Source organism: Carcharhinus amblyrhynchos, chromosome 22 (genome assembly GCF_965287045.1).
Source record: "Carcharhinus amblyrhynchos chromosome 22, sCarAmb.v2.hapA, whole genome shotgun sequence".
Taxonomy (NCBI): domain Eukaryota; kingdom Metazoa; phylum Chordata; class Chondrichthyes; order Carcharhiniformes; family Carcharhinidae; genus Carcharhinus; species Carcharhinus amblyrhynchos.
Window position 1 is genome coordinate 18,695,113 of NC_137345.1, and position 16,489 is coordinate 18,711,601.

The window sequence follows — 16,489 nt, forward strand, 5'->3', positions numbered from 1 at the left end:
CTTGGATTGGAAAATTAATGCACAGACCCATAATCTGAGATCAACACTGGCCATGTGTCTGCTGGTTCCTCAGAATGCTTAAACTGTATTCAAGATCAGGTTGAAGGTGAACTGAGTGCAGCAATGTTTCTGCTGTACAATGTACTTTTATACAGGGTCTCAGCAGCACTAATTTCTTTCACAACGCAACTGTATTTGATTCCTTCATGATGCCAGTAACCTTGTCCCATCTTTTCTATGTTTTAAAGTTTATTGCTATTTTAATAAGACTTATTTCTCTCAGGACCTCTAGAATTCTAACCTGGTCAGCACACTAACACTTTCCCAATTAAATTGCAGGTTACTAATACGGGTGATTTGCTTCTCTTTTTCTAGATACAAAATGGTGGGTCGAGATTATAGGCAATGTACAGCTGAGGGATGGGATGGTGAGGTTCCATCCTGTGAACGTAAGTTATATTTCCCTGTTTTATAATGTGACTTGTTTGCTTTTCTTTACCCAATGATTGAGCTACCAGCAATGATTTCTTGTGTGCTGTTGGTTCTTCCCTGGTGTATTTTGACATCTTCTAATTTGGAATTTCAATTTCTTGGAATAGGAATCGTCAAATCAGGTGTGGTCCTCCAGATGACTTTAATCTTCTACCATAGCACCCATACTAGTGTTGGAGGATGGAGCTGAGTTTTGGTGGGGTGATGGGATGTTTTGGTGAGCTTGGATTTCCAGGCAGTGACAGTTGGTCCCATTGGAGATCCAGGAGGAAGTGGAAAGTAAAGGAACAGTGCAGTGGATGTTAATGATCCATACTCCCTTCTCTTCCTCTTCCCTTCTCCTCTAAAGGTGCTGCTTTATGCACCACTGAGTCAATTATCCCCATGCAGCTAATATGGAATGGTTGCATTAATTTACATTTGAGTGAAAGTGACAGATATTGCTGAGGTAATGGAAACATGGAAGGTTTTAGTGGCGCTGTGGTGATTGTCCCTTTTAAGCACAGCACAGCAGAAGAGGGTCGCCTGCTTGAGGGACCAATTGTGACAAGAGTAGACACTCAAGGCTAATTATTTCTGCTCTTCCGTAGTTCTTAGACCTGAACTTGATGGCTGTTCATCTGATGGGATCTTCTCGTCCCACCATTGGCACACCCCAGCCACGGGTTTCCCGGTGGCCTAGTGTGCAGTGAATGGGAAGTCTCATTGAGTGTGATGGGACCAGAAGATCACACAATGGTCGATCCCCTCCCACCATGACAAACGTGTCTGGGAGGCCGGAGAATCCCACCCTAGCTTCTCACCATACGAAGAACAAAGAAAATTGCAGCACAGGAACAACCCTTCGGCCCTCCAAGCCTGCACTGACCGTGCTGCCCAATTTAACTAAAACCCCTTTCCTTCTGGGGAACGTATCCCTCTATTCCAAACCTATTCATGTACATGTCATGACGCCCCTTAAAAGTCACTACTGTATCCACTTCCACTACCTCCTCCGGCAACGAGTTCCAGGCACCCACTACTCTCTGTGTAAAAAAATCTGCCTCATACACCTCCTTTAAACCTTGCCCCTCGCACCTTAAACCTATGCTCCCTAGTAATTGACTCTTCCACCTTGGGAAAAAGCTTCTGACTATCCACTCTGTCCATGTTTCTCATAATCTTGTAGACTTCTATCAGGTCTCCCCTCAACCGCCGTCGCCCCAGTGAGAACAAACCAAGTTTCTCCAACCTCTCCTCATAGCTAATGCCCCCCATACCAGGCAACATTCTGATAAATCTTTCCTATACCCTCTCCAAAGCCTCCACATCCTCCTGGAATTGAACAGTATATTCCAAGCATGGCCTAACTAATGTTCTATAAAGTTGCACCATGACTTTCCAATTTTTAAGCTTAATACCCTGGTTAATGAAGGCAAGCATGCCGTATGCCTTCTCGGTGAAAATTGATGCAGACCAGTGCAGAGAGCAATTGAACACAGAGATGGAACTGTTGTTGAGAAATACTGGGGACTGTGAAAAAATATTGCATTTATGTTGGCAGAATTTGATAAATAAATTTCAGTGTTGTGCTGATCTGACATTGTGAGTAATTAGCTTTGTGTGAAACAGTGGAATTGCAGTCAAAAACACTCTTGGAGTATATTTGATTTGACTTATTATTGTCCCATGTATTAGCATACAGTGAAAAGTATTGTTTCTTGCGTGTTATACAGACAAAGCATACCGTTCATAGAGAAGAAAACGAGAGAGTGCAGGATGAAGTGTTGCAGTTATAGCTAGGTGTAGAGAAAGGTTAACTTCATGCAAAGTAGGTCCATTCAAAAGTCTGAAAGCAGCACGGAAGGAGTTCTTGAGTGGTTGATACGTAACCTCAGAGTTTTTATTTTTTTCCTGACGGAAGAAGGCGGAAGAGACTACGTCTGGGTTGCAGGGATGTGGGATTTTGACACAATTCTAACTCTTCCTTTTTACTTTCTGTATAGCAATAACGTGTGGTAACCCTGGAGAGATTCTGAATGGATATTATAATGCACCAAATAAAACAGTTGGAAATAGAGTAACTTTCTATTGTGACTTTGGGTAAGTGTTCAGTATATAAAGTAATGAATAATTTTGGTGCAGAACAACATTAATTTAATGTTGCACAACACTGAACATTATTTTAACGTTGTGATTGGAGCAATTTAAAATAACTGTCCAACTCTCGTTCTTTACATTCCTAAGGACAGTTGTCCATCTGAGCTTTAATTGAGCCGGATTCCTTCATCCCTTTGCTAACTTTAGTTTCACAAAGTGTTTTGGATAACCTAAGTGACTGGGCAAAGACTTGGCAGATGCAGTTTAATTAAGGAAAATTTGATTGACTTTTTTTTTTCCAACTGTATGATTGTGATTGTTTGATAGATTTTTCTTCTGTTATGCATCTTAAAATGCCTATTGTGTCAGTAAACTGACTCCTCTGATTAACTATTTTATGACTGATGGTGTCTTGTTTGTCTTTCTCTAGGTTCAAAATGCTGGGTAAAGACTATCGGGAATGTACAGCTGAGGGTTGGGATGGCAAGGTCCCATCCTGTGAACGTAAGTTAAATTTCCCTCTTTTGCAAAGTGACCGACTTAACTTCCTTGCCAAATGGTAATGTCCCTTTTCAATGCCTTGGAGTTTTGATTTGTAACCAAGTTTTCTTCTTCTGCGGCATTTTGACATTCTCTAGCTTAGAGCTCTGTCTTCATGGGATGAGGGAGGAAACATTTATTCAGTGCTTTGATTCAACATTGCATAGTAAAGGAAAATAATTTATGAGATGAGAAATGGCCGTTCACCAAGCCACTCCTGCTCATTAGAGAAGACTTTAATCTTCTGCCCAACTCCAAATGTTAGTGCTGAAATAAGGAGCTGAGTTTTGATGGGTAATTGACAGGTGCTTACTTTAGTTGAGTTCCAGCTGACGTGAAATGGTAGTTTTGGCCATGGGATATTGAGAAAGTGAAAGTGATAGGGAAAGGAAAAGTGCAAAAACAGCAAATGGTGGGGAAACTCAGCAGGCCTGACAGCATCTGTGGAGAGAGAATCGAACCAATGTTTCAAGTCTGGATAACACGTCATCAGAGTTGGGCGTTTGAACTCTAACAAAGGATCATCCAGACTCAAAACATTAGTCCTATTCTCTCTCCACAGATGCCGTCAGATCTGTTGAGTTTCTTCACCATTTGCTGTTTTTGTGTCAGATTCCAGCATTGCAGTATTTTGCCTTTACATAAAGGAAAAGTGCAAGTGATGTGAATCATCCAAAATTAAATCTAGCTGTATGAGCTAGATTGCCATTCTTATGTTATGTTCCAACAAGGATTGTGTTTGTGCCCAACTGAATAAGCTGTGTTAATACAACATACCTTGCATTAATTTGCTGATCAAGCTGCAGTGAAATTAATCACTTTAGAGGAGATGGAAAAACATAGAGAAAGATTTTATTGTTTGTGGTGCTGGGGTAAAGCAGCTATTGCTTTGGGAGCAGAAATAAGTGGATTTCATGATATATATCACAAAGATATGTGATGATACTGTGCCTTTAAGAATTAAAAAAAAACATTTTTCATGTAAGGGGTATGCTTAAAATTCAGCTCTGGTTTACATGGTGCCAATTTGTCTACTTTAGGCAGTTCACATGCTGAGAATGCAGGCTAATGATTGATTTTAACCAGGAATGTGTTTGTTTTAAAATGAGTTAATGCATTTTTTGTTTATTTTGGTTTTTCCCCTTGGGTTTCAGAGTGGGGTTTTGATTGGGTTGATACGAATGGGCAGTGGTAAGCTTGTAGGGAGAATGCACAGTTCTCTTTTATTTTAAAACAGTACGTTTCTGCCTGGTTCTGAAAGAAGCTGGATGTATCTTTCAGTTTTTTCTCTCCCCAAGGCAGCTGTTTTCGGCTGTCAGAGACAGGTGGGTCTATTCTCTCTCTCCAGAGGTGTTCAATGGACTGTTAACAAGTACAATCACATAAGCCTGGAGGTTTGCTAACTGATTTTAGAAGAGGAGTGTAAGTCTGTAAGAGGAATATTGCTAGAATTGGAGCCAATAGAGAAATATTAGCAGTTAAGAATTATATCTTATCATGTTTAAGTATTTCAATTCATGAAAGTTAAATTAACTTATTCGTTATAGTTAAACAGTATAGTTAAATGGAATTTATTTTGATAAAAGCTTCCTAATGTGTCAATAGAATCGTACCTGGAGTGAAACACCCTATCCTCACACAAATGCCATAATATAAGAACTTCTGGGATCTAGTCCAGCTTCATAACATACTTTTGGGTTTCTGATTCATATCCTGACATGTGGAATCACTCCCTCACCATGTTCCAGCTCCTTGGTCTTAACAGTCTCTGAGGATTGAGGATGACTTACTTCCAGTCTATCTGGATGGGTTCTGAGTTGGCTGGTAAGTCCAATGTACAGCCTGTGGTGTTGGAGGGTCAGGTAAATGAGATGTTGGGATGTTTGTGCACTCTCCCTGATGTCTCAACCTGGCCTCTGTGCATTCCAGACAATGTCTCTCAATGTCCCTGATTAGAAGCTTCCTCATTTTGGTTGGTCACAAATCACAAAGTCCCATTAATTGATGGGTGTGTTTTACTTCTTCAGGGATGCTTTGAGGCCATCACTAAAATGATTTTATATTCTTCCTGGGAGCCTCCTGTCATGACAGCATTCCACGTAGAGTAGTTGCTCCAAAAGTCTGGTTTCATGTGTACAAATCACATGTCATATCCGGGAGAATTTGATTTGTGTGATTAGCATCTCAATGCTGGGCAAGTTCCAAGTCCCTCTCAATATTTTATTCACCATTTTGAAAATGTTAATCTACATTGATATTCTGTTATTGTGTTATAGCTAATTATCTTCAAGTTAAAGATCTGAATTCCATTGAGAGAGCTGTTGGAGATAATGGACTACTTTTTTCTACTTTTTCTGTTTTTATTTTCTGTGTAGCAATAAACTGTGGTGATCCTGGGGAGATTCTGAATGGATATTATATCGCATCAAATATGACATTTGGAAAGAAAGTTACCTTTTATTGTGAAATTGGGTGGGTATTCACCATTTACATTACTGAATAATTTTGAAAAATACTGAATGATTTTGATGGACTGTGCTATTTTAACATTTCATCACAGGATGATGTGAGATGGCCATCTCTTGTTCTTCATATTTTGGTTGACAGCTCTCAGTGTGAGCTCTGAGTGAGGCTTCCAACTCAGTATTGAACTGGCAATTTTTAAAAAGTCTTTATACTGATCATGGTCAGAAATGTTAGTGCTGGAATCATAATGGTAAGATGGAAATGTTAAATATGTCACTGATGTCTTGACCCATGTACAAAGATCAACATTGGATAACCATATCTGCTGCTTCGTCAAAATATTACAATGTATTTTGGCTCCAAAGTCAGCTGAACATTACAATGTTCCTCTGGATATTGTCCTTTATATGGAGTCTGACCAGCACTGTTCTTTTTAGCAACAGTATAAATCTATTAGAGTTACAATTCGGTTAAATCTACAATTCTATTTGGTTCTAATTCATTCTTCTGCCGTCCTCATTCCACCCTTGACTTTGTTTAACAATGTTTGTTGGTAGTTGAGAAAATCTTTCCTTTTATTGACCATAATTTCTCGCATCGTCCGCAAACTACATCAGTCCCTGGTCTGCAAACTACATCAATCCTCCAATGAACCTTCAGGTCACTGATTGCAGTGGTTTGCCTTTCTTTTGCTAGATACAAAATAGTGGGTCGAGATTATCTGCAATGTACAACCGATGGTTGGGATGGTGAGGTTCCATCCTGCGAACGTAAGTTATGTTTTTCTGTTTGTGAAGTAACTGTCTTGGTTGACTGTCGCAAATGATTGAACCACATTCAATGGTTTGTCATGTCGTGTTCACATCTAAATTTTCTTTCCTGCGTATTTTGACATCTTCAAGTGTAGAGTTTGTTTTAGCTTTGATTTAACATGATGTATTTAAAGAATCTAATGTGTTAGGTGAGAAATGACCACGCATCAAGTCAATCCTGCTCCTTGCAGAAGAATTTAATCTTCCGTTCCGGTGGAAATAGTAGTGTTGGAGGAATGAGTTGCGTTTAGGTGAATGCTGGAAAGTGTAGAAGGTGCTAATTTTATTGGGAGTTTTAACTGACACAAAGGTATGGTTTGGGCCACGGGATATCAAACATGTAGAATTGGAAGATAATGGATAATGGAAAGAAACAATCCATGATCCATACTTCAATCAGGTTCATTCATCCTCCTGTTCCTCTTCCATTTTTGTTATAAACTCCAGCTAGATCTGTCATGTGCCATATTGACAATGTTATCATAGAATCCCTACAGTGCAGAAGGAGGCCATTTGGCCCATTAAGTCTTTACCGACCACTTCCCACCCAGGCCCTATCCCTATCACACCACACATTTACCCTGCTAATCCCCCTGATTCAAGGATCAACTTACCATGGCCAGTCAACTTAACCTGCACATCTTTGGGCTGTGGGAGGAACTCAGAGCACCTGGAAGAAACCCCTGCAGATATGGGGAGAATGTGCAGACTCTGCACAGACAGTGACCCAAGTTGGGAATCGAACCCAGGTGCTTGGCGCTATGAGGCAGCAGTGCTAACCGCTGTGCCAAAGGAAAAAGTCCAAAGGAAACCATTGCTCTAATTTGCTGTTCGAGATTGAGAGAAAGTTATCAATATTCATGAGGTGACAGAAATATTGTTGAAGATTTTAGTGAGGATGGTGCTGAGGTCGAGCAGATAATGCTGTAGGTGTTAAAATGGTCATTCTGCAGAAATTCAACGCACTGCCCTTCCCATGCCACTGATCTCCTAGGCCTACCCCTGAAGGCTATAACCTTCAGTGTGCTGGGATCCTCGGGTTAGTGCATTGTCAGCAGCAGGCACTGCTCTTGGTGATACCGCTGCTGGCAATGGAAAGCTGCTGACTTCCGATCGGACAACATCTATCAGCAGCAGGAATTCCAAACACCTGGAGGATCCTGCTGGTTGAATTCACATTGGGTCTGCTCCACTGAAATGACAGGCGGTTCCTATCAATTCTCCAACAGGTGAGGGAACTCCCAGTGCCAGCATTAAACTCCAGCTGTTTTAGATTGCCTGTGGTGTGTAATGCTGTTCAATATAGGGATTAATTGCTGTGAGATGTTATGGATTTAGAAAATATCATTCATTTCCAATACAATACTGAAAATTAATTTCCAAATTTAAGATAACCAGATATTCTGTGCCATCGTGTAGCTGTATTAAATATCTGTGATTGGCAATGAAAGAACTGTTGGTGATTATGGGTTTTTGCCCCATTTTTACTTTTTCTTGTTTCATTTCCTGTACAGTAATAACCTGTGGAAATCCTGGGGTAATCGCGAATGGATACTATAAGGCACTCAACTGGACAGTTGGAAATAAAGTTACTTTTTATTGTGACATTGGGTGAGTAGCCGGTACATAAATCACTGAATAATTTTGATGAGGGATTATATTACTTTATTACTGTGATTAAGATAATTTCTGATGGCCACACTCTGTTTTCACAATATGCAAGCTCGAACTGAGTCTTCTATTTCGGTGTTAAATGGGTGAATTAAATCAAAATTTTTATACTGATCAAGGTGGAGGATAACGTGGAGATGTCGGTGTTGGACTGGAGTGGGTACAGTAAAAAGTCTCACAACACCAGGTTAAAGTCCAACAGGTCTATTCTTGATACAAAATAAACCTGTTGAAGTTTAACCTGGTGTTGTGAGACCTATTAAGGTGGGGGATGTTAGTGCTGAAATAGGAATTTCATTGCAAAGATAGAAATGTGAAATGTCTTTATTGCTAACCAAATCCATTTGATGGGTCAACACTGGGTGTCCATGTCTGCTGGTTCTTTAAAATGTGTGAATTATATTAAGTTCACTTTCTAAATGACTTTTTTTGCACCAATGTTCTGTCTGTGCTCTGTACTTTATCTGGGGTTTGACCTGAGCTTTTATTTTTTAGCAGCCATACAACAGTATTTGATTCCTATGTCATTGTTCTGCTAATCTAGTTCCATGTTTTTTTTTTGGTCACAGTTTGTTTATCATAGAATGTCTACAGTGCAGAAGGAGGCCATTTGGCCCATTGTATCTGCACCAACCATAATTCACTTAGGCCCTATTCCCCCTAACTCCACGTATTTACCCTGCCCCCCGGACACCATGGGGCAGTTTACCATGGCCACTCAATCCTAACCCACACGTCATTGGACTGTGGGAGGAAACCGGAGCACCCAGAGGAAACCTATGCAGACACGGGGAGAATGTGCAATGGATTTTCCCTCTATGCATCTTACAGTTTGCTGACCAGGTAGAAATTCTAACACTTTTCCAGTGTACCTTCCTGATTCTGTTGACAGGTGGCTTGTGTTTCTTGTTCTAGATACAACATTGTGGGCAGGGATTATCGGCAATGTACCGCTGAGGGTTGGGATGGCGAGGTTCCATCCTGTGAACGTAGGTTTATGTTTCCCTGTTTTGTAAAGTGACTAACTTGCTTTTTAGTGATAAATGATTGATCCATTTCCAATGAATTGTTCTGTAATGTTGATCAATGCAGATTATTTGTTCTTCACAGCTAGACTCTTTCTAAACTAGGTTTTGGTTTTAACATATGGAAAGATATTGCATCATCTTGACACTTGGATATTGACCTGGAGATCTGTTTTGTAAAAGAAGGGTCACAAGTTCATCTTTGGGCTGGGAACAAGCTTACCTTTTACCAGTAAATCACCTGACCAGCCTGGTCCTTGAGAGGGAATGAGCTGTTTGTTGTGAACTGCACTCAAACTTTTTTGATTGGGTAAAAAAGCTGACAAAGGATTGGTGATTTACTGGACATCGCATGACAGAGACACACTTTAATTTTAGTGAGCTGTTGTTTCCGTAATCAGTGCTTTGGGGAATGGGTTGCCCCAGCTCGTTCTCTCCCTGCACATTTTCTGAAATCTCATCTGTTGCTATTGACCTGCAGCCAGAGAATCCTCATCAGAATATAACTGGTCTGCATTTGGAATCCTGAAAAGATGAGATGAATTGATCCAGCTCACTATTGTTTTCACTGCGCATGCACAGTTGAAGGCTCCAATCGGAGCAGCAGCGTTTTGGGCATGATAAACCCCGCCCACAGCACTATTCAGATTCATGATTTATTTTCAGGCTGACTGTGTGTAGGGATGCCTGAGAACAGGTTTCTAAGTCGGATCTGAATTGCACCTAGATTTAGCACTTTGAATGAAAATGGTAAAATTGCTCCCTCTGTGCAGTAGTGCAGCTGGAGAAACTCTGTGCCGTTGTGCAGCTTGAGGAACTCTGTGCAATAGTGCAGCTGGAGAAACTCTGTGGGGTTGTGGAGCTGGAGAAACTCTGTGCCGTTGTGCAGCTTGAGGAACTCTGTGCAATATTGCGTGCAGTGAAACTCTGTAGGGTCATGGAGCCACATTGACTGAACACTCCTTCCATCATTGTCATAATACTACAGTATTTCTAACTGCTGAAATCTTGGTTTTGGGATGTTATGGTCCTATTGAAGGCGTGCCCCACCACAGATTTTCCGGTGCATGTTGACAATGGTGGGACCACAAGATCCCACCACCAGCAAGTGACAAACCACCTACTGTTGCTGCAAAACATTCCGTAGATGGGGTGGATAATCTCACCCTGTGTCTCGGAATGGGAGGGAGCAGTATTCCGTGCTCTGAGACAACATTGCATGTTAAAGATTTAGAATGTGTAAAATGGTAAACAGCCACTCTTCAAATTGTTCAAATCTTCTACGCCGGCACTGTGAGGAGTGTTGGAAGATGGAGCTGAGTTTTAGTGGGTAATGTGAAGTTTAGGAGCTTCTAATTTTAACGTAGTTTTAGCTGTCAGGAAATGGCGTTTGGGCCATGAGAAATTTAGGAGGTGACAGTCGTGTGGCAGGTAAAATGTTATCAGTGTGAATGATCCACACTTAATCAGGATCGTATTTTCTTCCTTGCCATTCTTGTTGCAAGATTCAACTGTATATGTGCCCAACTGAATTGGTTATTTAGTGCAGTCAGTAGGACACTGTTGCATTAATTTACACTTGTCTGAAAATAACAGGAAATGATAAGGTGACATAAAACATGGTGTAAGATTTTAGTGACGGAGTGCTGGGTAGAGCAGACTCTACTCTTCAATCGGATATTAGTAATCCTTGAGGTTGATAGAATTTTGAAATCACTTTCTCAGATTTGAGTTCCAACACCCTTGAAATGATGAACTATATTTAATTAACTACCTTGATTATTTTTTGTATGTGTACACAGACAGCTAAATATTATTGCTCCTTCCTGGCTTCTGCTCCCTCACCATTTACTAAGGGGATGCCTGACATTATGATTTTACTTGGCTGGTGAAGATGTTTTTTATTCATTTGTGGGACATGGCATCACCGGCTACTCAGTATATATTGCCCATCCCTAATTGCCCTTGAGAAGGTGTTGGTGAGCTGCCTTCTTGAATCGCTGCAGTCCACGTGCTGTGGGTTGACCCACAATGCAGTTAGGGAGAGAATTCCAGGATTTTGACCCAGCGACTGCAAGGGAATGGTCGATGCAAAGTGTTGAAGAAGAGAGAGTGCTCTATTGTGAAATATTGCAGATTGAGAAAGAAATCTTGCATCTCTGTTGCCATAATTTGGAAAAATGAATTTTGAACATGAGTAACTTGACAGTGTGGACAGTTTGGTTGTGGCTATTCAACCTCGTGTTAAATATTGCAAAGAAAAACCTGTTGAGGACTTTGGAGTTTTGTAACAATTCTATCTTTTCTCTTTTTTTTCTGTGTAGCGATGAACTGTGGTCACCCAGGGGAGATTTTGTATGGACGTTATACTGCACCAAACCAGACGGTTGGAAATAAAGTTACTTTTTATTGTGACATTGGGTGAGTATTCAGTGTAGAAATTATGAACTAACTTTGGTGAAAGAGAATCACCTTACCTGTGGCTGGGATTCGCCAATATCGCTGCAGTGAATGGGGTTTTGGTTGAGTGCCAGGTTCTCTGTTCTCGTTGGCAGCTGGGGCAGAGCAAACAAGACTGGAGAATCCACCCTGTTGAATCTTAATATTGTGACTCAGGTCATGGGTTTCGGATGAACATCCTTCCTGCTTCACATTTCTGATGGCAGCACTAGGTGTGAGCACTGAGTGAGGCATCCCATTTAATGTTTAATTGACATTTACTTTTAAAGTTCTGTCATCTGGTTGCTGTTTCCTCCAAATGCCTGAAGTATATTGAAAAACAGCTTGAAGGGCACGAGATGCGTCACTGTTTCACCTGTGAACTGTACTTTATATGGGGGGGAGCGTGCGGAGGAGGAGGGAGGCAGTCTTATCAAAGAAATTCTAAGTACAGAATGGGCAGGAAAACGGGAGAGTTTCAGATTTATTTTTTGGCAAGGCACAGTTGAATCTTAGATATTCTCTGCAAAAAAAACCCTAGATCTGATTGCCGTTTGTAGGGGGCATGGGTGGGGTCTAAATTGCCTGAAAGCTGGTTGGTAGCAGCAGAGTGCAAATCTCTGCTCTGAGAGCAACACAGACCAGTCACTGCCTCTACAGCTTTCAGGTAGACCTCTGTGGCCTAAATCCCCCCCCAACCCACGCCCACGCTACTGCAAAGCGTGAGCCCACGACCAGAACGATCGCTGCCCCCCCTGCCCCGCACCCCCACTGGAAAAATCACCACCCCCCACCCCCCCACTCCATCCCCGCGACCAGAATGATCATTTCTTCAGCCAGACTGATCACCATCCCCCTTCCCCCACTGATTGCTGTGCAGAACGGCAGTGATATCTCCCTCCCTCCCTCCCCATGATCAGCCTTCTCCCCAGTCTGGCCCTGCCCCCTCAAGCCCTGTCCCCTTTGCACTCCCAAGTGCTTGGTGGACCATGCCAGGGTGCACAATGTGTACTGCTAGGATGCCAGACTGGCAGTGTCAATTTGGCACAGCCTAAGGGGCGTCCCCTTGCCCCCAACCTCCTGGGGGGGTCTCAGTGGCCTCTGGTTCTACCAGCAAGGCCATCACATCTCATCGATTCTGACCCAGGCTCACGAATTCCATGTAAATTAGATTTAAAGTCAATTTAAACAATTGATTCAGCCTTATGCCAGAAATGGGCGCAAGGCTGATCACACCAGATATTCAATCCTGGTAGGATTATGAGAGATGTGAAATCAGGCACAAGACTGATTTCTTGACTCTCTCCAAACCTTATCGTCTCGTTTTGCCTGTCAGCCGGCAGGAGCACAATGATTAGATCATCCCAGTGTCTCACCAGCATTACTTTGTTTTGCAACAACACAACTGTACTTGATTCCTTCAGTCTTCTGCTAACCGCTCCCTCCTTTTCAATTTTTAAAAGTTTGTTATTTTGATGGAATTATTTTTCTACGGACATTTAGAATTCTAGCCTTTGTCAGCATCCAATTAACTTTCGGCTTACTGATGCAGGTGGGGTGTTTCTTTTTTTTTAGATACAAAATGGTGGGTCGAGATTACCTGCAATGTACAGCTGAGGGATGGGATGGCGAGGTTCCATCTTGTGAACGTAAGTTATATTTCACTGTTTAGTTAAGCCTTGCTTGTCTGCACCAAATAATTGAGCCACTTTCATTGAATTATCACATAGTATTGCTTCACATCCAGGTTTTCCTTCCTCCAGGATTTTGACATCCACAGGTATGGAATGCTGTTTTTAGGAACAGGTCAAAAAAATTAATTTCTTTCATTCAACATGACATTTTTATGGAACATAACCTGTGAAATGAGATATAGTTCAATGTATCCATTCATTAAATCAATCCTGCTACTTGCAGAAGAATTTAATCTTCTGACCTGGTTAAAATGGTCGTGTTGGGATAAACAGGCAAGTTTTGTTGGATGACTATGAGGAAAATTTAGGTGGCTCTAAGTTTAGTGGAGTTGCCGCTGACAGGAAGTGGTACTTTATGCTATGCAAGAATGTTTTAAAGTTTATTTATTAGTATCATAAGTAGGCTCACATTAGCGCTGCAATGAAGTTACTGTGAAAATCTCCTACTCACCACACTCTGGTGCCTGTTCGCATACACTGAGGGAGAATTTAGCATGGCCAATGCATTTAACCAGCATGCCTTTGGTCTGTGGGAGGAAACAGGAGTACCCAGAAGAAACCCATGCAGATACAAGGAGAACATGCAGAAGGGTCTGACGTGGGACTCCAGGCTGCTGGTGGTAGGATGTCTATTGAGCCATATGAGAATATATATCCCTGAATCAACCAGAAATTGGAGGCGGCTCAGGGATTTAAGGGGAGTTACATGATTCTCCTGTGCCCAACAGGGTTTGCCTGTGTCTTGTATTGGGGTCAGACACTCTGCCCTTGATTGAAAGACTTAGAATTGGTAGGGGAGATGGGTGCTGCTGAAACTCCATGCTGTGCCATCATCAGTGACCTGTAGACCACTGCAGTATGACCCACTTGCTGCCCCTAACATCAGTGTCCAGGGATCCAATACAGATCCTTGGGTTGGCCCTCGGAGCATTACCAGCAGCAACCATCACTATTGGTGGCTTAATCGCCAACCTTGCAGAGTTGTCAGCCTCTGGTTGGCCACGAGCTGTTGGGGAATGGTTTTCCAGCCACTTGGTGATTGGAGGTATGGAAGGCTTGTCGCTGGCCAGCAGGCGATGATTAAAATAGAAAGTAAAATAGAAAGTATTTCAGTTGATACCAGGGATGTGCTGGATATTCTAGAGGGCTTGAAAATAGATAAGTCCCCTGGTCCGGACGGGATTAACCCTAGGATTCTCTGGGAGGCCAGAGAGGTGATTGCAGAGCCTCTGGCTCTGATCTTCAGGTCATCGTTGGTCTCTGGTATAGTACCGGAAGATTGGAGGACAGCGAATGTTGTCCCATTGTTTAAGAAGGGGAACAGAGACTTCCCTGGGAATTATAGACCGGTGAGTCTTACTTCTGTTGTGGGCAAGGTTTTAGAAAGAATTATTAGGGATAGGATTTATAGTTATTTGGAGAGTAATGAATTGATTAGAGACAGTCAGCATGGTTTTGTAGCAGGTAGGTCGTGCCTTACTAACCTTATTGAGTTCTTTGAGAATGTGACCAAAGAGGTGGATAGGGGTAAGGCAGTTGATGTGGTATATATGGATTTTAGTAAGGCGTTTGATAAGGTTCACCATGGTAGGCTTCTGCAGAAAATGCAGATGTATGGGATTGGGGGTAATCTAGGTACTTGGATCAGGAATTGGCTAGCAGATAGGAGACAGAGGGTGGTGGTTGGTGGTGAATATTCGTCATGGAGTTCGGTTACGAGTGGTGTGCCTCAGGGATCTGTTTTGGGGCCACTGCTGTTTGTAATTTTTATTAATGATCTGGATGAGGGTATAGTTGGGTGGATTAGTAAGTTTGCTGATAACACCAAAGTCGGAGGTGTGGTAGATTGTGAGGAAGGGTGTCATAGTTTGCAGGGTGACTTAGACAGGTTGCAGAGCTGGGCCGCGAGGTGGCGGATGGAGTTTAATGCGGAGAAGTGTGAGGTAATTCATTTCGGTAGGAGTAACAGATGTGTTGAGTATAGGGCTAACGGGAGGACTTTGAATAGTGTGGAGGAGCAGAGGGATCTAGGTGTATGTGTACATAGATCCCTGAAAGTTGGGAATCAAGTAGATAAGGTTGTTAAGAAGGCATACGGTGTCTTGGCGTTTATTGGTAGGGGGATTGAATTTAGGAGTCGCAGCGTCATGTTGCAACTGTACACAACTCTGGTGCGGCCGCAGTTGGAGTACTGTGTGCAGTTCTGGTCCCCACATTACAGGAAGGACGTGGAGGCTTTGGAGAGGGTGCAGAGGAGGTTTACCAGGATGTTGCCTGGTATGGAGGGGAGGTCCTATGAGGAGAGACTGAGGGATTTGGGGTTGTTTTCGCTGGAAAGAAGGAGGCTAAGAGGGGATCTTATTGAAACATATAAGATGATTAGAGGTTTAGATAGGGTGGATAGTGATAGCCTTTTTCCTCGGATGGAGAAAGCTAGCACGAGGGGGCATGGCTTTAAATTAAGGGGGGGTAGTTATAGGACGGATGTCAGGGGTAAGTTCTTTACCCAGAGGGTGGTGAGGGATTGGAATGCCCTGCCTGCTGCGGTTGTAAATGCGCCTAGTTTGGGGGCGTTTAAGAGATCTGTGGATAGGTTTATGGACGAAAAGGGATTGGTTTAGATTAGTGGGTCAGTGTTTTTTTTTAAAAACTGGTCGGTGCAACATCGTGGGCCGAAGGGCCTGTTCTGCGCTGTAATGTTCTATGTTCTATGTTCTAATGCTGTTGAATATAGAGACCAGTTGCTGTGAGGTTTTGTGAATTAAGAGAAAATCCAGCATTTACAAAACCATAATTCTGAAAAAATGAATTCCGGTTCGGGTAACTCAATATTCTGAGTAATCATGTCATAGCATTTCTTATTCATAATAAATATCTGTTATTGGCAATGAAAACTTTATTGGTGATTTTGGGTTTTTATATCATTTCTACCTTTTCTTGTTTTATTTTCTGTATAGCAATAACCTGTGGAAATCCTGGGGTAATCGCAAATGGATATTATAAGGCACTCAATTGGACAGTTGGAAATAAAGTTACTTTTTATTGTGACATTGGGTGAGTAGCCAGTGTACAAATCACTGAATAATTTTGGTGGGGGTTATATTATTTTAACACTCCGATAGGATAATTTCAGGTGACTCCACTCAAACATCACAACATGCAAGCTCTGACTGAGTCTTCCATTTCAGTATTTAGCTAGTGAATTCTTTTTACACTGATCAAAGTGAAAGATGTTAGTGCTGAAATAGGAATTTCAATGCAAAGGTATATA

The 16,489-nt window shown here is 42.0% G+C and overlaps 1 protein-coding gene across 1 annotated transcript in view; it reads left to right on the forward strand.

The window, feature by feature from the left end:
- The first annotated feature begins 382 nt into the window (after nucleotides 1-382).
- LOC145356763 (sushi, von Willebrand factor type A, EGF and pentraxin domain-containing protein 1-like) overlaps nucleotides 383-16,489 on the forward strand; it is a 52,682-nt gene continuing 36,575 nt past the window's right edge. The window contains exons 1-10 of the mRNA XM_080209631.1: nucleotides 383-449; nucleotides 2,478-2,574; nucleotides 3,002-3,075; nucleotides 5,487-5,583; nucleotides 6,274-6,347; nucleotides 7,904-8,000; nucleotides 8,976-9,049; nucleotides 11,410-11,506; nucleotides 13,100-13,173; nucleotides 16,176-16,272. Coding sequence (XP_080065757.1) covers nucleotides 383-449; nucleotides 2,478-2,574; nucleotides 3,002-3,075; nucleotides 5,487-5,583; nucleotides 6,274-6,347; nucleotides 7,904-8,000; nucleotides 8,976-9,049; nucleotides 11,410-11,506; nucleotides 13,100-13,173; nucleotides 16,176-16,272 — 848 coding nt within the window. The remainder of the gene's footprint in view (nucleotides 450-2,477; nucleotides 2,575-3,001; nucleotides 3,076-5,486; nucleotides 5,584-6,273; nucleotides 6,348-7,903; nucleotides 8,001-8,975; nucleotides 9,050-11,409; nucleotides 11,507-13,099; nucleotides 13,174-16,175; nucleotides 16,273-16,489) is intronic.